The 21820-nt window shown below is 37.8% G+C and overlaps 2 protein-coding genes across 5 annotated transcripts in view; one reads left to right on the top strand and one right to left on the bottom strand.

Moving 5' to 3' along the window:
* The window catches only part of LOC129801176 (40S ribosomal protein S12), a 422333-nt gene that overhangs the window by 36546 nt on the left and 363967 nt on the right, over positions 1–21820 (bottom strand). The gene's annotated exons all lie outside the window — the stretch shown is intronic.
* Positions 2761–21820, top strand: part of LOC129801154 (tyrosine-protein phosphatase non-receptor type 23) — a 38423-nt gene continuing 19363 nt past the window's right edge. Inside the window, exons 1-7 of one of the 4 annotated variants that reach the window (XM_055845927.1) lie at positions 2761–2959; positions 3047–4238; positions 10015–11316; positions 14696–15211; positions 15274–15683; positions 15759–15846; positions 18219–18970. In XM_055845927.1, coding sequence (XP_055701902.1) covers positions 2876–2959; positions 3047–4238; positions 10015–11316; positions 14696–15211; positions 15274–15683; positions 15759–15846; positions 18219–18970 — 4344 coding nt within the window. In that variant the 5' untranslated portion in view covers positions 2761–2875. The remainder of the gene's footprint in view (positions 2960–3046; positions 4239–10014; positions 11317–14695; positions 15212–15273; positions 15684–15758; positions 15847–18218; positions 18971–21820) is intronic. The other 3 variants (XM_055845928.1, XM_055845925.1, XM_055845926.1) reach the window with 3 other exon arrangements.

Raw genomic sequence — 21820 nt, forward strand, 5'->3', positions numbered from 1 at the left:
AGTTGTTGTTACTTTTTTTTAGAATCTACATTACTGTTTTTGTAATACTTTCAAATAATATGTTTACGATTTTTTAGGAATTTAAAATATTTCATAATAATTAAAAGTCTCACTACTTTTTCCTTTTTTATGAAAATGGAAAGATTATTTCATGATAATCTACTTATTATTCTAATTATTTTTGATATTCCTATTTTAAGAACTAGTTTTTTGTCTTATTTGGCATGGTTTCCTAATATCTTCTTTCATAATTTTCTTTTACTTAATTCCAAATCTTTTCAATATTTTAGTATATAATTTACGTTCTATGCTTTTGATCAATTTTTTTTTAATTTGACTTTAACTATTAATGTTTTTTACAAGTTTCACTTATACAATTCTTTCGTCGTTAGTTCAAAATATCCTGATCATATTCAATGGCATATACAACCTCTCAAAGAGTTTTCCACCGTTTTCACTCTGGAGGTTGATCATCAACACTAAGACGGCGCTGGCTGCAGAAAACACTACAAACTCTTGCATCTGCAATCTGTACTTCTAAATCACGTTGGGCGAGATATGAGCGACTAAAAAGGCTGTGCATTTGTTGGCTAAAGCAAACAAAGGGACCCTCTATTTCTGGAAAACTCGTAAAGTGGGTGATCTATGGTTACAAGTTTTTAAGATTACTTTCTCTTCTAGACGGTCGTGAAATTAGAGCTCGCACCAAGAAAGCAATCAAATCCTAAAAAGAAATGGGGACAAGGATGACAAACGATCGAAAAGGTGTGTGATCCTCGGTCATCTCAATTAAACACCCCCTTTCTTAAGAATATAGAAAGTGTTGGAGAAAACTCTACTAGAGATAGCAAAAGTGGATAGTTGGATATTTTTATAAGCGCTTAACGATCGTCTCCAGACAAAAAGGGTAGCTAAATTCAAGAGGTTGGTGCAGTCACAGTGTAAAAGTAGCCCAGGCTACTGGGTAGTGTAACAGTCTTCACAAAAAAAAAGAAGTGTAGCAGCCGAAAATAGCATTTTAGTAAAAAGTTCATTTGGATCTGGAAGCAACAAGGTGGCCTCAGTTAGGGTCACCACATTGGTTTGGGAAAGAAAAATCTTACCCTGAATTTGATCATGAAGAGTTTCACGGTTTTAAGAAGTGTGAAACATCTGAAGTAAATCTTGATTTGCTCCATCGGTGTTACCCTTTTGTAAACTGGATCCCACTTAGTTAGCCATTCTTTCGACCTTTCTGGTTTGAAAGGCTTCAAGGATTTCTTCAGCTGAATGATTTATAGTTACATTGTCAATTATACCAATTGAATTTAGATACATTGGTGGAATATAAACCTTTACATTTTGAAATTTGGCGAAACTCTGGTTTTTGATAAACTAGTTTGCAGAATCAGCGTCCTTTAGTTTCACTTTCACACTGTGAACATCCAGTGTGATATTTTTTTTTTCAATTTTAAACTTTCCAACGTTAATCAATACTATTTTCGCAATTTCAGTAGAGCGCAAATCTTCGTGTCTTGTGAAGAGTAGTCCCTTATCATTCAGCTGATTCAGTTCATACTTCAGTAGAGACTCAGTTTTTGGCTCTGGAGCATTAAGCGTCACCTTTTGACTGGGAGAAGAAACACCACATTGTATAGCTTAAATTTCCCGATAGCATAATAAATTCTCTGCTAAGGCAACCCTAAAATTCGAGACGTAAAATGTTTCTTTTCTAGCAGGCCAGCACCTCTGGATATGATGGAGACGACTGTATTACTTTAGCTTTAGTCGATCGTACGATCTCAGTGAGTACGAACGTGGGTTCGTCATGAGTCGTACAAGTGGTAGCACTTAGTGCAGAGAGCTCGCAACAGGAGCCCACACCAGTCGATTGCATAAGTAGGTCATCTCTTAAATATATTAGACATATTGGACTTAAGAACATATATTGCTTGCCCCCTATAACTTGTAACTGCGTAGAAAGGACGGTGATATCATCCGCCATTTTGATTTGCAGATTTTTGCACTCATTTTGATTGATTTTTGATGCACTCATCTTGGATTTTTCTTCACACTAATCTAATCTGTGCTTATCAAACACTTCACTGTGTTGATATTTTGACTTTGATACTTTGTCTGCGCCGAATTACAGTAGACTCTCGCAAATTCGGCTCTTTTAAGATCGGGCTACTTTTTAATTCGGGCAGCGGTTACATTTGAAAAAAGTTTGTTGTCATTTTTCAAGTTTGATTGTGATTATCAAATGAATCAAATATGCTCAAATTTGGCATGGTTTGTCTTAGTTTTGAGGGGATTTTGCATTATTGAGGGATTTTCATGCAATTTACGTTATACATGAGTGTGTAAACTCAATATCTGTATGCAGATGAATAAAACTCGTTGCATTTCAAAAAGTTGTCGCACGAATTTCTGTCTAATTCGTCTGACATTTCGGTCCCATATGCCCGAATTTGAGAGAGTCTACTGTAAACTGTAACCCTTTTCTATCTTAAGTTTCTTATTTTCATGCATGTAGTCAAAATCTTTATATCAATTATTTCAAGATAAATGTATCAAATCTCGAAATATTTTATTGACCATTCGATTTTAAAAAATTTTGTATACTATTTTCACTGTTTTAATTTATTTTTTTCCCAAGTAAAATTTTTTAACATCAAATTTTTGAGAGGGAATAATATTTTACTCTGAATTTTTTTACACAGCGACAAATCGCGATTGCGCTGGAAAAAAAAAGTCGCTGAGTTGAGCTGGTGACTTGTTGGCAACTTCATTCATGTCAGAAGTTGGGTGTTTTTGTGTTGCGGAATTTTCTCTCCCCGGATATTTTATTTCCTAATTTAATTACAAAGAAGACGGATTGTGTGAAAAAGTGACAATGGAGGCCGTGCCGCGGCTGCCAATGCTGAGCTTTGAGGCCAAACAGAGTCATGAGCCCACCTCCTTCAGCAGTCTCAAGCGAGTGAGTGCGTCTGTGACAAAAGAAAAACTGCAATTGGATGACTCAGACTTTTCCGGGAGGGATATTGACCCTATTTTTTCATTGCAGTACATCGCAGAATTCTACCATGAAGATCCTGAATCGTATGCCAAGGAATTTCATGCACTGGAAAGTCTCAGAAACAGTGCAGTTAGGGCCAGTCATGACATGGATGGATGTTCGACCATCAAGAGGTACTATTGCCAATTGCATTCCCTGGTGCATAGATTCATGAGCCACACTGGAGATCAGATATCCCTGACATTTGCCTGGAAGGAACTGTATTCGGGGACAGCGACAACTTTTACGGACATCAATCATGAGATGGCAGCAATTCTCTACAATGCCGGAGCCTTGCATACACAGCTCGGAGCTGCTGATGCCCGGACCAATGAAGAAGGAATGAAGCTGGTTTGCACCCATTTCCAGTGTGCTGCATGGATTTTTGGGCATTTGCGTGACAATTACAAGAATGTGGACATGGGAGATTTGGGAAGGCATCTCATGTTCTTCATGCAACAACTCTCCTTTGCCCAAGCCCATGAGTGCATCCTGGAGAAAAGTCTGACGGACAACCGAAAGGCAGCTACAGTGTCCACAGTGGCCAGTCTCATTGTCAACTTCTACACAGTCGCCCTGGGGGCTCTGACCACGGGCGGAGATGAGGGAATTGTGTATGAGACAGTCGGAAGTCGCACATTCAAAGAATGGAAGCGCTACGTGAAATTCAAGATTGCCTACCTGACGGCCATTCTCTATCTCTATCAAGGGCAGCAATATGAGGAAATGCAGAAGATGGGCGAGAGAGTAACACTCTACCAGGCAGCTTTTGATAAGCTCGAGGAGGCCAAGAAGGAGAGTAAGGGAATGGCCAATCAGGAACAAATTAATGAAGCCCTCATATTCACAATGGATGTAATTGAGGCCAAGAGGAATGCAGCAAAAAAGGAAAATGAATACATTTACCACGAACAAGTACCAGACTTGGCTACAATTCCGCCAGTTAAAGTGGAAAAGAAGTTGATGATGAATGGAATTGGTTTCAATCCTTCGGATCCGGAATACGTCAACAATGACATTTTTCACAGATTGGTGCCCATGGAGGCTCACGAGGGCAGTTCACTTTACAGCGAGGAAAAAGCAGCCCTCTTGAGGCACGTTGGGGCCAAAGTCGAAGAGAAAGATGCTGAACTCAACGCCTTTGTCAACTCTCTCAATTTGGACTCACTTCAGTTTGATAACACAGTGAAATTGCCTCAAGGTAGGATTCCATTTATTTTATTTTATACGAATGTAGTAAACTTTTAACTTTAGCCAGTTTTAAGTTTTAAGTCACACCAGTCCCAGAAAAAATTAGGTCAATTTCATTAAAGGAATATGGGAAAAATATAATTACTTCTCCAATTTTTTCTAACTTGTTAATAAACTTGAGAATATTTCGTAAATTAAAGAAATAAATTTTTCACCTAAAAAAATTATAGGAATAAAGTTCAGAAAAAATAAGCCACGCCTTCTAGAAAGGTTTTTGTGAAATGTCTTCAACAGAAATTCAAAATTTGTATTACTATGATGAAACTTAAATATTTTATTGTGGAAGCTTCTTATTTTTATCGTTGTGTCGTAAAATTTTATCAAAAATATAGGAATAAAAATAGCCAATATTTTAGTTAGGGGCGTGGCCTATTTTTTAAAAGAAAAATCTGCTATACACAAAATAAAGTTATTTTTTTAATATTATACTGAATGTTTACTTCATTTAAACATTTAGAATTACAGTAGAGTCTCGCTATAGGCCATCGCTCTATAGTCCACAATTTATCGACCGTTTATTTCAAAACACTGATTTTAAGTTAGGTTATGTTTTTTAGTATGCGACATGCAAAATTATTTTAATATTTTTGGCAAATTTTATTGAGTAGTTGTGGTAATTGTGATCAATAATGAAGAGAGCGAGGGCAAGTACCACAATCGCAAAGAAAGTGGAAGCCGTCGAGCAATTTCAATACTAAAAGTCGTTGATAATTTTAAAAAATTACATGGACTATACCCTATAAGAAAAATCCGGCGCGATCCAATGGAAATTCCATTGGTAACAGAATGGAATGTTCCACGTGTCCACTTGGTGAAATCCACCCTTTATCCCCCTGGATTCCCCTGTAGAAGTACATTGTAATTTTGCATTGGCGCGTCACGCAATTTCCATGGGAATCTACCAGCCTCGGTGGTGGTGTTATCCAGTGGAAATCCATGGGCATTCCCGTTGAAATTCTAAAGCTGCCGCATGGTAATTTCCACTGGTACTCTATGGGAAATCCATGAGTACTCTCGGAAAATTGGCCGGTATTTTCCCATGGGACACCAAGGGAATTCCTGTGGTAACTTCCGTACCTGAGAGGGGTAATTTCCACTGGTACTCCACTGGCACTCCATGGGTGATCTCGGAAAACCAGCCGGTATTTTCCCATGGGACACCAAGGGAATTCCTGTGGTAAGTTCCGTACCTGGGAGGGGTAATTTCCACTGGTACTCCACTGGCACTCCATGGGTGATCTCGGAAAACCAGCCGGTATTTTCCCATGGGACACCAAGGGAATTCCTGTGGTAAGTTCCGTACCTGGGAGGGGTAATTTCCACTGGTACTCCACTGGCACTCCATGGGTGATCTCGGAAAACCAGCCGGTATTTTCGCATGGGATACCAATGGAATCCACATGGTAAGAGCTGTACCATGTCATTCCACTGGCAGACCATTGCGTTGGCAATTCATGGATGTTTGCGACTCAAGTGTCAAATTTGAAACCAAATATGGACTATAGCGAGAGACTACTGTATAAATTTATATTCAGCGTAATTAAAAAAAATGACAAGTCAAAATAAGTTTATGGTAGCTGAGATTCTTTATAGGCAAAATCGAAATGCGTGCATCTCGGGGTGCTTGCAACTCGGAATGCCTGAAAATTCGATTATGAATTGAATTTTGGGGGTCATTGGTCACTCTGGCACACCTTTTAGATCGAGTAAGTTTCATGAAAACGAAATTCACATCCCTTTCTTTCTGACACGTTTGGCATATGTCTATCTCATTCATTGGCACTCCAAATTCGATTGATCGCAATTGAATTCGGAGTGATGTTTGAGAGAAGAAGAAGAGTGCGAAAGAGTGAGATAAACATATACAATAGGTGTGAGACAGAAAGAGATGCGAATTTTTACTTCAAGAAATTTTCCTGATCTAAAAGGTGTGCCAGAGCCATAAAGAATCGCGTCGAGCCAATTTTATCCATTTCGCGGTGGCTGAGAACTGTTTGCTCAACGTGAATCTTTACCCCCAAAATTTAACTCACAATCGAATTTTCAAGGACTTCGAGTTGCAAGCACCCCGAGTTGCACGCATTTCGAGTTGACCTGTAAAGAATCTTGGCTATCATAAGCTTATCTGGGATTCTCACTGGTCAAAATTTCACTTGAAAATGAAAAAAATTGGATGAGAAATGCATAAAAGTATATAAAAACCTTTAAAGTCGATTATCTCGGAACTAAACATCCGTTTAGAACCTCAGTCAGCGACCCGTGAAAATCCCGCGAAGATATTCATTACGAAAAATACACGCTCCGCGAAAATCAATAAAAAAAAATACGCGACCCGCGAAAATCTGCCAAAAATTGCGCGCCCCGCGAAAAGCCGCGAAAAAAGTCGCGTCTCGCGAAATCACGCGAAAAAATTCGCGCCTCGCGCAAGAGCGCGAAAAACTGTGCGCCCCGCGAAAATCCGTGAAAAACTCGCGCCCTGCGCCGCGAACATTCGTGAAAAAATTCGCGACTAGCAAAAAATACATTCCCAGTGAAAATCCGCAAAAAACTCGTCACGCAAAAATCCGCGAAAAAATTCATGCCCCGCGAAAATCCGTGAAAAACTACGCACCCCGCGAGAATCCGCGAAAAAATACCTGCCCCGCGAAAATCCACTAAAGAATACGCGACCCGCGAATATTTCTGCGAAAAATTTCGAGCTCCGCGAAAAGCCGCGAAAAAATTCGCGTTTCGCGAAGATACGCGAAAAAATTCGCGACTCGCGAAAAATACACTTCCCGTGAAAATCCGCAAAAAAAACTCGTCACGCAAAAATCCGCGAAAAAATTCGTGCCCCGCGAAAGCCCTAAAGAATTTTATTGATTTTTCAATAAGTTCAAATTCATAATTCTTGGTCAAAATTAGTATATTTGTTTTGCAATTGTTGCATTCGAAAAACTTTTCTTTGGGGAATGCCAACTCAAATGTTGGTTTCAATTCTGAAACCAAGATCAAAATTTCAAGCTGAAAAATATCTTTCTTCCCTTCCAGTACCTATTCTTCTAAAGTTTTTTGATATCATCGTGTTCGTCGAAGCGACATATTTTGTTTTTTTTTACATTGCATAATCTCTAGAATATGTAAAAATTAAAAGATCATGGAAATTTGAGGAACAAAAGAAGTGGCCGAAATTGCAATCTGGCCGAAATTTGGTACGTTTTCCCTAATCCCCCAATTAGGTCCCTGTCATACTAAAATCCTGACTACGCATTAGAAATTTGTAAAATCAATGGATAATTTTATGATTGCTTTCTCGAGTTAAAACAATAAAAAGTTTTATAGAATACCACGGAATAATTTATGCTTAATTGTAGAACTTAAAATTACATGAAAAAACTAATCCAAAATTTAGGTTTTTTCTGTTTTTATTGCATTATATTAGTTTTAAATTTACTTAACATATTTCGTTGACATTTAAATGCTTTTTCTGGAATATTATCTCCAATGCACAATAACTTTTGTTTTGTATACATACTTTTGACATTTCAGTGTGAGTGAATGAATGTAGATCTAGTTATCTCTCTCTCTCACAGAAAATTTTGAAAACGTATTTACAAACAAAAGTTATTGTGCGCTGGTCATTAATGCGTAAAAAATAAATAAGGGAAATCCCTTACGTGCCTTACGCAGTTATAGGGTAAGTGTGCCAAATTTCGGCATAGTTGCATGCAAGCGTCAAAGTCTCAAGTTTGAAATGTAATATTTAAAATACAAATTGATTTTTTTTATTCTTTCTTCTGAAAGAGTGTTGCTGGGAACCTTGTAAAGAGTTTACCGTCTTTATTTACTCTAAAATCATTCTTAATACATTTTAAAATTAATAAAAATATAGACATTGCTTTGGTGTCCTATTTCGGCCACCTTCATTCTCATAGTTCCTTGCCCTTCAGGAGTTCTTCCAATATCTTTTTCATGTCATCTCGTTTGTCGAAGCTACATTTTTTGTTATTCTTTTGCATTGTATAATCTGTAGAGTACGTAAAATCTAAAAGTTCATGGAAATTCGAGGAACAAAAAAGGTGGCCGGAATTTGGCACACTTACCCTATTCATTTTTTTTTATTATTCTTCACCAATTCCTTATCAGTAAGAGCTGTGAATAGCTTCATCTTCATAAAAAATATTTTCAATGAGAATAAAATATATTGAAATTGTCGAAAATTCATTAATACTGTTAATTGGAAACAAATTAATCTAAATGGAGACAAGGGAAAGTTTCTAATTGGAGACAAACAGTGTAAGTGTAACCGCGACGAAGGGCTTCCAAAACCTTGTTTAGTTGCTCCTGAGTGCAGAAATTTGTTCTTATTTCTGGTCTTTTCTCCTTTCCCATCTAAAACAATAAGAAAATCTCTCCAAAAAAATCATATTTCCGGGGTTTCCTATTGAAGCATTTGCAGACACTTCAGAAAAACCCTTTTGGTTCACGAAATAGTTAATTATTTCATTTGAAAAATTCACGTAACGTTAACAATAAAGATTAGCACTTAATTTAACTAAAATTAGCCAGAAATATGACATAAATGTTAAACAAAACGTATAAATAACAGTCACCTTATTGTGTTTTTCATTGGAAAACATGGTCGATCAATGAAAAATTCGATGGTGAAAAGGTACAGTTTTAATTTTTTTGAGAAATTAATAAGTTAAAATTTGTGAATATGAATGGATTTTCGCTTTATTTGGAGCAAAATTAACTAGATAATGAAACTGATGTATAGAAAATAAATAAATATAGTAATTTAGTACTGTATTTATCATGAAAACAGTGACGTTTCCATTTGGAGTAGCGAAAAATTTCCATTTGGAGCAGGTTTTGCATTAGCTTAATTTACCCTATTCCAAAAAGGCACAGAAATTTTCTCAAACTCTCATCATTTCTATATGGAATTATTCATTTTCGAATGCATTATCAATATTAATTAATATCTCTGAATCATACTGCTCATTGGACAATTTTTCAGGGTTTGCAAGCCTACCAGCAACATTGTTTTCTTTGGTACCCAAACTCATTATAAAACATTGATAAGCATTTCGTAATTCGTTTTTATCCATTATGATTTTTTTAAAGTAATTTTTCCCATAACTTTAATTTCAAACTAGAATGTAAAGAGTTTTTTTTGATAACTTTTTTTGGCATTTCGGTTATTATATCGTACGCTTACTAACATTTTGATAAATCCCCAAATCTGTTCCTTATTTCAAAATTTGCAGAACATGCAATAAATTAACCCATTCCTTACCATGGTATTATACATCATACGCAATTTGAGTGATTTTAGATGATTTATTGCTGGGCAATTTTTATCCGAATTTCTATCGAGAATGGATTTTTAGTTACTTTAGTTCTTCAATTACGGAAAAATAGTCAGACAGAGATAAAAATACATTTGTTGTCTTTTTCTCGCTTCGCGGAAAGTCATGCAAATTTTTTTACTCAAAATGGCAAACGGAAAATTCGACCACTCGTCGTTTTTTTTTTTTAAATTAACCGTTTCAAAAAAATCTTCAAATAATCTGTAAGAAACTAATTCCAAAATATGAACAGTCTATCTCAAGTATTTCTGGTACATACATTCTGAATAGGTTAAATAAAATCAGATATTTCAATTACTTCCCCAAAAATAATTTGTTAAGAGCGAATTTTGCCTGGGAAGAGCATTCAAGCATCCTGTATTTTATCTTCAGGCATTGTTGATCGCTGTGCTGCTTTACATGCTCGTCCTAATGCCATTAGTGACTTGGTGTCTTCAATGTCGAGTTTGGCTGAGTCCTGCTCAGACGTTGAGTCAATGCTCCAGGAAATCCGGGAGTTGCTCGAAGAGGAAGATGCTCGAGAGAAATCCTATCAAAAGACAATGGGTTCTCGGCCAAGTGGGCATTTTTCTGAGTTAATTCGTGAATATCAGAAATATCAGGAAGCTCACAATAAAGCTGGAGAAAGCAATGAGACTCTGAGAAAGGCAATGGGTCTGCATGTGTCGAATCTCAAAACTCTGGCACAACCACTGTCAGAAATCACTGGAGTTGTTCCGGTGAATAAAGAGGCAGCTGATGAGAGTCACTTTGCTGAGCTGAAGCATCTCTTGACCAAAGTCAATACGATGAAAGCTCAAAGGGCAACTCTTGTGCAAGAATTTAGAGATGGTGTTACAGCTGATGATATTACAGGGAAAATTGTGACGTGGGAAAAGAAATTGGAGAAGTTGTTTAAGAAGGAACTGGCTAAGCATGACAAAGTTGTGTCTCTCATTGAACAGAATTTGTCAGCTCAGAATAATATTTTGAAGGCACTAACTGATGCCTATGCAAAGTGTGCACCTCAGATGAAGGCTCTAGTGGAGACGAAGCACAAGAGAGAACATTTTTTCTCATCTCTAGCAGCTTCCTATGACATTTACGAGGATTTGCTAGGGAAGAGTGCCAAGGGTCTTGAGTTTTATAGAAAACTCCAGGGAAATGTTCAGAAATTGGTGACGAGAATCAAAGCAGCCAGGGATGTGCAAGAAGAAGAGCGTCAGCAGCGACTCAAATCCACAAACATCACACCATCGCCGAGTCACAGTGTCTCAGAAAATCAATCGGTGTCTGTGAGTAAAAATGGACCCAAATTGAAGGATTATCTAAAGTCGGGGACCTTGACACTGAGCGGTGGCTCATCAACGGCATCCAATGTGGAGCAAACTTCATACATTCCACCTGCAGTGAGACCAAATCCCTTGGGATCAGAGAACACCTCCACGTCAACGTGCGTAACCACTACAACATCAGACAAATTCATGTCACAGACGGTCGTTGGAGGGTATCAGAATATCTATTATCAGCCTGATCCAACACTGCAAAATTACGCTCCTGCCAGCAGTCAATATCAGGATGGAGGTCAGCAGTATTACTCTCAACAGCAGCAGACACTGAGTCAAGCATCACAGGTTCAGTCTGGTTACACGAATCCCATCTATCAATCGCAGTACTACTACACAACGGCTCAAGGTAAAGTGATAATACTTATATTTTTCTTGTATTAATATTCAAACATAATATTTGATTCAGAAGAAAAAATTTAGAACACCTTGAAATGCGTAAAAATTGAGTATTGAGCAAAAGACGAAAACGAATTGAATTGGAACTTTCTTTTACATTCATAAAGAAATACAAATTTTCGCATTAAAACAAACAAAATTGAAAAAGAAAATAAAATGAACTTAGTAGAAAATTATATAAAGGAGAGCGAGGAAAATCCAATATTTTCCAGAAGCCCTGACCGATTTTTAATCACATAAAAGTTTTACCGGTTTTCGTAAACAAAAGGATTATTATGGCGCTGGCACACCTTTTCTATTTAGTGAAATTCAATCGATTGAAATTTTACCTCTTACTCTTTCACACTGAAATCTGATACAGCTGTCTCTTTCTGTCAAAAAATTGAAATTAAAAATGAAATTGAAATTTCAATTTTCATTTGACAGAAAGAGACAAACAACTATTAGTTTTAACATTTTTGTTTTGCTCCTGAAACTTGGTCATAGCCTTCACAGTTTTCTCTATCTCTGGTTAAAAAGAAGCAGAAAAGGCGAACTGGAGACCATTAGACTGTGAAAACTTCACTCAATTGAAAAAATGTGCCAGCGCTGTTAATATTGAAATTGAAAATGAAATTGAAAATGAAATTGAAATTTCAATTTTCATTTGACAGAAAGAGACAAACAACTATTAGTTTTAATATTTTTGTTTTGTTGCTGAAACTTGGTCACAGCCTTCACAGTTTTCTCTATCTCATGTTAAGAAAAAGCAGAAAAGGCAAACTGGAAACCATTAGGCTGTGAAAATTTTACTCTGTTCAAATTTTTCGTCCGGTACTTTTTTACATCAAGTAGGCTTTTTTAAAGAATATCTAAAGGTTCAACTTTTTGCGAAATATAAAATGAACAACAGATACGTGTTTAGCAAGTTAAAATTATTTATAAAACAATTAATAATACATAAAGTTCAGAAAGGGGCACTCAATGGGTCAAGTGGTAGAGCACTCGCTCTATGATGCAAGTGTCCCGGGTTCGAATCCCCTTTAGGTCAACAGGAATTTTTCTGCCGTTAAAAATGTTCGAATTGCATCTAGTGAGCTCCACTGCACTTGATTCCACAGGCATGGGACTGACAACTTCATCCCGTACAAGAAAAAATAATAATGCATATCTAGAAATCCTCTTGCGGGAAGGCTTTGTTCCTTCATAGAATATTGTGCCAGCATTATTATTATTATTATTATTACAGTTCAGAAAATGAAATAATCGCAAAATCAAATCAAGCTCAAGTCTTTTGAAATTTTGAAGTTCAGAGGTCCATTATGGCCTCTACACATTGGGAGCAATTTTTGTCAAAAATTGCTTTTTTGAAGGAAATTTCCTGCAGAGTTGTAGGTGGAAACGTCAAATTTCTGTCAAAAACGCAATTTTTGACGAAAATTGCTCTCAATGTGTAGACGCCTTTAGGACTATCAATGGTTTAAATTTGAAGTCTCGGTCTCTTGTGGAAACATATCGAAGTTTGATTTTTTTTGCCTTGCAACACTTTGCCCCACTTATCCCATTTGGCTTAAAAAAAAACACAGTTTAGCAACTGACGCATGTCGATCCTCCACAACTTCAGGAAGATATTCGGAGTCGATCGCAAGCCGATCCTAGGCAAGATCCTAAATTTGATTCAGCTACTTTATCCTAGGTCCTAGGTCTGCCATGAGGTCTAGGTTCCTCCACAATGGCTTATATAGCTTTTCTGAGGACTCTTTATTCATTCATAAACTGAACATGACCATATTATCAAAATTGTGATATCTTTATATGATGAAGCAGGTCATCGACACTTAGGACCCAAATAGATTTAGGCTGATCCTCGAGAATATTTAGCCTATGAAATCTGGCAGTAAACATTTATCCCAATCTGTCAGACACTCTGAGGAATTAGGATCATCTATTGAGGGCCTTTGCATAAATTTGCCCTCCATTATCTTTGTCCATATATCATTATGAACAACAATGAAGGGAATGTCGCAATAGGCAAGACCGCGAGACCGTTGGTTCGGTTTGACCGGTTTGACTCACAACACAGTTGTGAGTTAGAGTCTCGCCTCCCGCCCAGTGCAAATACTCTAGGAGTTTTTGCACTGGGGAGAAACTTCTGCCCAAAAACTTCAGGAGCATGGAAGAAGCACCCACATTGCGCGAAATGCGCTTCTGGGTGATCTACGATCAGCAAATTCCTCCAATACGAGATTTACGACAACATGATTAAATTGTAATGACCAACGCACAATAACTTTTGTTTAGTAAACATGTTTTTAACATTTCAATGAGAGTGAGTGAGATCTAGATATAATCATCTTGCTCATTTTCATAGGAAATTTTGAAAACATGTTTACAAACAAAAGTTATTGTGCGTTGGGCATAACAAATATATCCTGAATCCCGATACGATTAATAATAAACAACAATGAAAGTGATGAACTGACACAGTCTAACACTCACCTAAAAGCTTTCCGGCGTAGATCCGTTTACATGAACACAGCTACTACAGTCTCTGTACAAGAACCCAATCCTCAAGTACTGCACAATCCCTACTTGTGCAGTATACCTCAAATTTATTCCCTCCGTATTTGATCATTTATGCCTTTTTCAAATCTATAAAAGAAGCATAAATTGGAGTGCCGTATTCCCAATCATTTTCGAAAATCATATTCAAGGTGAAAGACCGATCCTCTATGTTTCTACCAGGTCTGAAAACGCATTGTTCCTCAACCAATCTAGGCTCGACTATATCTTAGTATATTCTCTTAAGGACTTTGGCATTCACTTTGTCGGGTCAGCTCAGGAGGAAAACTTCCCTTTAATTGGGGCCGTCTTACATATTCCTCTTCTTGAATATGAATACCGTATTCAGGAAGAGAAGTTATTCTCCGGGCGTGCCTCTCCCACCCTGCCATTCGTAAGTTTTTCTCTAATTCTAGCATTTTAGGATGGTCTTCTTCGCTGATACTATTTATACCATGTCCGATCGTTAAAGCCATCCGCATCTCCGGTATGATGACATCAATCTGTCAGTCCTTTGATGCTCTCCCACTTTTTCGTGGTTCGCTTTCTATTTTCAAACTCTCCCTAACAATTTCAATTTTCCGTTTCATCACGACTGTTTTCTTCTTCCCCGTGGTACCACACAGACGAAAATCAAAGCGTGTTTCCCTTAGAATTTGAATTTCAAACCAAACTTAGATTTTTCGTACATAGTATTCGTTGACGTATTGCTTGCTCAAGCTATGTTTACTACTAAAACTCTAACAAAATCGGTCAACATTCGTTTTCTTGTAAATTTTTCCTTCAAGGTGCAAATGTATCTCAGTCGTCACAGAGTGGTGTCTCTGACACTTACACTAACCCTGTTACCCAAACATCGTCCAGTTCTTATCAGGCCCAACAGCAACCGGCCCAGCAATACCCCACCTACAACTATTATGATCAACAACATGGTTTTGCTGGTGCATCATCAGTCAATAGCTATTCGGCTAATGTCCAACAAGCTGCTCCAATTACTACACATTCCACCAGTAGCATTCCTGCCGGTGGTCATATGTCCACGTGTGTTGATCCACAGCAATCTTACTACAACCAGTCGAATTATAGCTATCCCTTGACTTACTCTGCAACTGATCAACAGAATCAAATGTATTACCAATCACAACCATCTCCTGCTCCTTCACACTCTAGCGATACTTCCGTCAGCGGAATGACGCAACAGGTGGCTGCGATGTCTTTGAATCAGGGCTTAGGTCAAACCTACAGCCCTCAAACCTGGGATGGAGTAGGTTATACCGGTCAGAAATCAACGCCAGAAGTTGATGGTAAGTTTAAATGTATAATTCAAAGGTTTTATATAGATATTGATTGAATATGTTAAAAATAGGAGCCAATCGAGCTCAATACGGTTATGGGGGTAATCAGTATGAAGCTGCAACGAGTGTTGGTCAAATGTATGGGCAGTATACGACTGGAATGGCTTATGATCAGCAACAACAACAACAACAGTATCCTGTAGTGTCACAGACACAGCAACCTCAGCAAATGGTACAGGATCAGCAAGTTACAAATCAATATGCCATTAACGGTCAAACCCAGTCGTATGCCTCTCATCCTGGCTATGTTTACAATTCAATGACCGGGGAGTATCAATATGCCAGTGGATATCAGATGGATGCAAGCGCAATGTCTCAATATGTTCAGAATCACTATACGAATGCGGGAGAGGGTGGATACGGTCAGACTGTGGCTAGTTCGACATTTAACACAACTGGGTCAACATACGATACTACCCAGGTTAGTCTTTTGGTACCAGGTGAATTTTTGTTAAGATCCTTCACTGAGGACATGGTTGTTTTATTTCTCTTGCAGTACGCGTATCCAGTAACTCAGCCCGTTACGGCCGTTGCAGGTCAGATTTCTGCGACGCAGGTTCAAACAAGCCAGGCTGTAGAACCAGGTGAGTTTATGATAATGATCTATTATTTTTATTAGAAATATTCTGTTCCGACGACATTCCGTAGAACGTAGCGTTTTTGCAAGTGAGATTTCTAGGTATGCATTCTCAGTGGTGCAATAGGCAAGACCATCGGGTCTTGGACGGTGAGATCTCTGATTCGACTCTTATAGTTGTCCGGGTTCAAATCCCGGCCGGTTCAAACAACTGAAATGGGAATCGTTTGGACAATTTTGAATTAGTTAGAAATCTTGGAAATCCTGATATGACCGGTTGAAATGAAACCGACTATGACCTAAATTTTCGAAAGTCACAAAACCGAAAGCCAAAATCCCGAATCGTCAAAATCTTAACAGCAACGAAATTATATGGTGAATAATTTTTCAAAACACAGAAAATTTTCTCCTTTGACCGGGATTATTTTGTTTCTTCGGGATTTTGGATTTTCCGATTTTGTCTCTTCGAGATTTTGGCTTTTCAGAATTTTGACATTCGGAATTTTGGTTTATTGATATTTCGGCTTTTGAAATTTTAGCTTTTCGGGATTTTGACTTAGGCTTTTTGGATTTTGAATCTTCTGGGTTTTTTTTCGTGATTGGTCATTTTGAGATTCCTGCTTCGAGATTTTAGTTTTTCGGGATTTTGGCGGTACGAATTTTGTCTCATCGGAATTTTAGCTTTTCGAGATTTTGATTTTCGGAATTTTGTCTCTTCTGGATTTTAGCTTTTCGAAATTTTGACATTCGGGATTTTGATTTTCCATATTTCGGCTTTCAAGATTTTAGTTTTTCGGGATTTTGACTTGGGCTTTTCGGAATTTGTTTCTTCGGGATTTTTTCGTGATCGGTCTTTTCGAGATTTTGGCTTTTGGGATTTTGACTTTATGGATTACAGCAGAGGTGTGCAAAAACCGTTGAAACCGAATTAACGTCAAAATAAGTTTGTTATAGTAGCGTTTTGAGCATTGACGTACATGTTTTATTTGACGTTTATTCGGTTTCAACGGTTCTTGCACGCCTCAGGATTACAGCTTCGAGATTTAACTTTTCGGTATTTTCGTGGTCGGAATTTTGTCTCTTCGGAGTTTCGGCTTTTCCAGATTTTGGTTTTCGGGATTTTGGGGGTCGGAACTTTGTCTCTTCGGGATTTTGGCTTTTCGAAATTTTGACATTCGGGATTTTAGTTTTCGATTATTCGGCTTTCAAGATTTTAGCTTTTCGGCATTTTTTCGTAATTGGTCTTTTCGCGATTTTGACTTTCTAGATTCCAACTTCAAGATTTTAGCTTTTCGGAATTTTAGCGATCGGAATTTTGTCTCTTCATGATTTTGGCTTTTCGAAATTTTGACATTCGGGATTTTGTTTTTCGATATTTCGGCTTTCAAGATTTTAGGTTTTCGGGATTTTGGCTTGGGCTTTTCGGATTTTGTTTCTTCGAGATTTTTTCGTGATTGGTCTTCGAGATTTTGCCTTTCGGGATTTTGACTTTATAGATTTCAGCTTCGAGATTTAACTTTTCGGGATTTTAGCCGTCGGAATTTTGTCTCTTCGGAGTTTTGGCTTTTCCAGATTTTGGTTTTTCCAGATTTTGGTTTTCGGTATTTTGGCTCTTCGGAATTTTGGCGGTCGGAACTTTGTCTCTTCGGGATTTTGGCTTTTCGAAATTTTGACATTCGGAATTTTAGTTTTCGATATTTCGGCTTTCAAGATTTTAGCTTTTCGGATTTTATTTCTTCGGGATTTTTTCGTAATTGGTCTTTTCGCGATTTTGACTTTCTAGATTCCAGCTTCGAGATTTTAGCTTTTAGGGATTTTGGCGGTCGGAATTTTGTCTCTTCGGAATTTTGGTTTTTTCAGATTTTGGTGTTCGGAATTTTGACGGTCGAAATTTTGTCTTTTCGGGATTTTGGCTTTTCCAAATTTTGACATTCGGGATTTTGATTTTCCATATTTCGGCTCCCAAGATTTTAGTTTTTCGGGGTTTTGTCTTGGGCTTTTTAGATTTTGTTTCTTCGGAATTTTTTCGTCATTGGTCTTTTCGAGATTTTGGCTTTCGGGATTTTGACTTTCTAGATTCCAACTTCGAGATTTTCGGGATTTTGCCTTTAGGATTTTGTCTTTTTGAGGTTTGGACTTTGGGAATTTCGTCTTGGTGTTTTCTTATTTTGTTTCTTCGGGATTTTGGCTTTCGGAATTTCAGCTTTCGGAATTTCGGCTTTTCTGAATTTTGGCTGTTGTGTCTGAATATAAAAATATTTACGCAACAAAAATTATTTTGCGTTGGACATCAACCAATTCAAACGCGATAATTCCGAAAACCTATAAATTTATTGATAATAAAATAGTTCTTCCTGATTTTTTTTTGTTAAATTTAAGTTGTAGTTAATCCAGAACCACCTGCAGCTGCAACAGCTGCTGTAGCTGATCCAACTCCTCCTGTGACTCCGGCTAAAACGTCCAATTTGGACTTGCTGTCGGGCATTGATTTTACAACACCAGACATTCCTGTGACTCCACTTCTTCAACCGAAAGTCATCTCAACATCAGCAGCAGCCACAGCCAAAGAAGAACCAGTTAAAGTGGAAAAGAATGTAGACATTCTGAGCAATGTTCTGGCTGCTGAAGCTGAAACTAGTACAGACAAAGGGTCTCTGGAAGTTCTTGAGGCAACTCCAGCTCCAAAATCAATTCCATCGGTTTTTGACAGGAAAATGAGCGGAGAAAATGTCTCTATTCTCTCCCAATTGGATTCTCTTGACCAATTGAGTGAGACATCTAGCGTGAAGAATGAGGAATTGGGAAACAATGAAACTATTTTGGGCAAATACAAATATGCATTTGATGATCCGAATGTACTCAAATGGTTCCACAAGGAAGTTGAGAGAATGGAAAAGTTTATTGAGGGAATAAATATCAAAACATTGAATGGATCGACACCATTGGACACAAAGTGGAAGGAATTGCAGGATTTACTCGTGAAGGATGAATCAAAGCGTACAATAACTGTTGCTAAATGGTTCTATGAGAAGAACTGGAAGAATTTGAAAGAAGATTACGTTCCGTATGATCATGCAAGAGTTATTTTGCCAACAGAAACCGAAGATTATATCAATGCTTCGTACGTGAGGGTGAGTAATTTATTTTTTTTTAATTAATTTATTTTATAGGCTGAGTACAATTGATTTTCACATTCAAAATTAATTATTATATTTTTAGAAATGATTTGTTTGCATTAGGCATAAGGTTTTTTTTAGATCCAATGCAAATTGATGTGATATTTTTTTAACCACTTGCGTGTAAGACTTAAAATTTAAGTCACGCCCATTTTAGAAATTTTAACCACATAAGATTTTTGTATTTATAATTTTAAATATTATTATATTGTGATTGGCTGATGTATTACGAAACTATCACAATATTTTCAATTATAGGCGGGGTTTAATGTATCATGCCCATCATGCCCATTCAAAATAAGCCACACCCAAATCAAAGTTTTTATGAAGAAAGAAAATATAGGGTAAGGGCTCATAAATTTGACCGGTCTGCTTATAAGCATCGATGTTCCAAGTTTGAAGTGCGATATTTTCAATATTAATTGACTGTTTTTGTTACTCTCTTTTCAGAAGGGTTGTTTAGAAACTTGGCAAGCTATTTGTCGTCTTATTTTTACTAAAATTAGTGTTAATACGTTTAAAAATGAATTGATATATAGAGGTGAATTTGACTCGAATTTTGGACAACTTGGCTGTAAATATGGACAGCTAATCCGCCTCAAGAGGATGCCCATTGTTCTTCATTTCATGAACCAATCTTACCAAGTCCTCTTCTTGTTCATGTAAGGGAAACGTAGAATGTCACAAGAAGCCTGGAAAGTTTCCATATCATTCATTAAAGTGAGTTGACTTCGGTACTCCAAGTACGTGCGGATTAGCGTATTCCTTGACCTTCCCGGGAGCCTTTGAAGGCTTTTCTCGCTATATCTTGTTCGTAGAGATGATGCTCCTTTGTTTCTCCAGGCATTTGTCCAACCTAGTCATCACAAAAGCTAAAACTTCACGAAATTTCGTGAGAAAAACACCTGTCCAAAATAAGCACCATCACCTCACTGGTTAATCTCTTAGAAAATTTCCCATTTTTCACACGAAAAATCTAATTCACAAGGCAAATCTTACTTCAGGTTAAATGTACAAATCACCACTAACGTGAATCAACACAATATTCAATGAATATTCAATGATAGGGTAGAGTCAGTACTTTTTCGCCAGTAAGCCCTTTTTCGCAACCTAAATTAAAATCACATTTTAAGAAAATTATGAGTTCGTGGAACTACGAAATGAGTATTATTTCGTGACCTCTAGCCAAATGAATCACCGCGGTGTCACATATAAGATTAATATTAATATTAAGAAAAGCCGGAGAGAGAGGTAGGGGAGACCGGGGAGGTTGGGACACTTTTTTATGTTTTGACTTTGAGACACTATTCCAAAAAACCACGATAGTGTATTACGATTTTATGCGGTCTATAGGATACTTATGGGTATTGACTTTATAAAAAGTACTCGATACAACTTGGAAAACAACTGAGTTTTCTTGGAGAAGATAAAACATTTAACTTGACGCTTTGTCCCAAACCTTCCCGGTGTGGGGCAGTATGAGACGCAAAATTTGATGTTTGGGACGCGTTTTTTCTCGCATAATTTGTATAACTGGAACACGTTAGTAGTAATAATCGCGCAGAGTACTGTTTGGTGGGCGTGGCTTTCCATCGCGCACGATACTGTTTGCTGACGCCACATTGATAACTCTGGTCGATGGGCTACCTTCAGGCCCTTCCCCCCCCAGCCCCTGTTGCCCCTCCCCACTTCATTATTCTGATATTTTGTTAATAATTTTAACTGAATATCGCGCAGAGTACTGTTTGGTGGGCGTGGCTTTCCATCGCGCACGATACTGTTTGGTGAGGCCACATCGATAACTCTGGTCGATGGGCTACCTTCAGGCCCTTCCCCCCCCAGCCCCTGTTGCCCCTCCCCACTTCATTATTCTGATATTTTGTTAATAATTTTAACTGAATATCGCGCAGAGTACTGTTTGGTGGGCGTGGCTTTCCATCGCGCACGATACTGTTTGGTGAGGCCACATCGATAACTCTGGTCGATGGGCTACCTTCAGGCCCTTCCCCCCCCCAGCCCCTGTTGCCCCTCCCCACTTCATTATTCTGATATTTTGTTAATAATTTTAACTGAATATCGCGCAGAGTACTGTTTGGTGGGCGTGGCTTTCCATCGCGCACGATACTGTTTGGTGAGGCCACATCGATAACTCTGGTCGATGGGCTACCTTCAGGCCCTTCCCCCCAGGCCCTGTTGCCCCTCCCCGCTTCATTATTCTTATATTTTGTTAATAATTTTAACTGAATATCGCGCAGATTACTGTTGATGAATGATTTTCATTGGATATCGCGCAGACTACTGATGATTCTTATTGGCTATCGCGCAGACTACTGTTGATTCTTATTGGCTATCGCGCAGATTACTGTTGAGGAATGATTTCCATTGGATATCGCGCAGACTACTGTTGATTCTTATTGGCTATCGCGCAGATTACTGTTGATGAATGATTTTCATTGGATATCGCGCAGATTAATATTTGAATTAACGGAAATTAGCTTGGTGGACTCTTTCTCATGTAATTTTTTCTCCCTATACAATGCGCAGATGACTGTGCACTTTATCCGCACGTGATATAAAAAAATGTGTTGTGGTTTTTTTCGCTATCAATGAATGAAATTTTAGGTGAGATTCTTCATAATAATTTTTCCTCTGCAGTGTCCAAGTGTGGAAAAATGCAAATGCAATATGAGACCTTTTCGCGCGCTCGCTATCATATGGGAAAGAATTTGCTGAGCGCGAGAATTTGATTCCTTCAGACGGAGGAAGCAACACGGGAAAAAAGTCTTGGGTGTGCGATGCAATTGT

The sequence above is a fragment of the Phlebotomus papatasi genome, chromosome 2, assembly GCF_024763615.1.
Source record: "Phlebotomus papatasi isolate M1 chromosome 2, Ppap_2.1, whole genome shotgun sequence".
In the NCBI taxonomy this organism is placed as follows: domain Eukaryota; kingdom Metazoa; phylum Arthropoda; class Insecta; order Diptera; family Psychodidae; genus Phlebotomus; species Phlebotomus papatasi.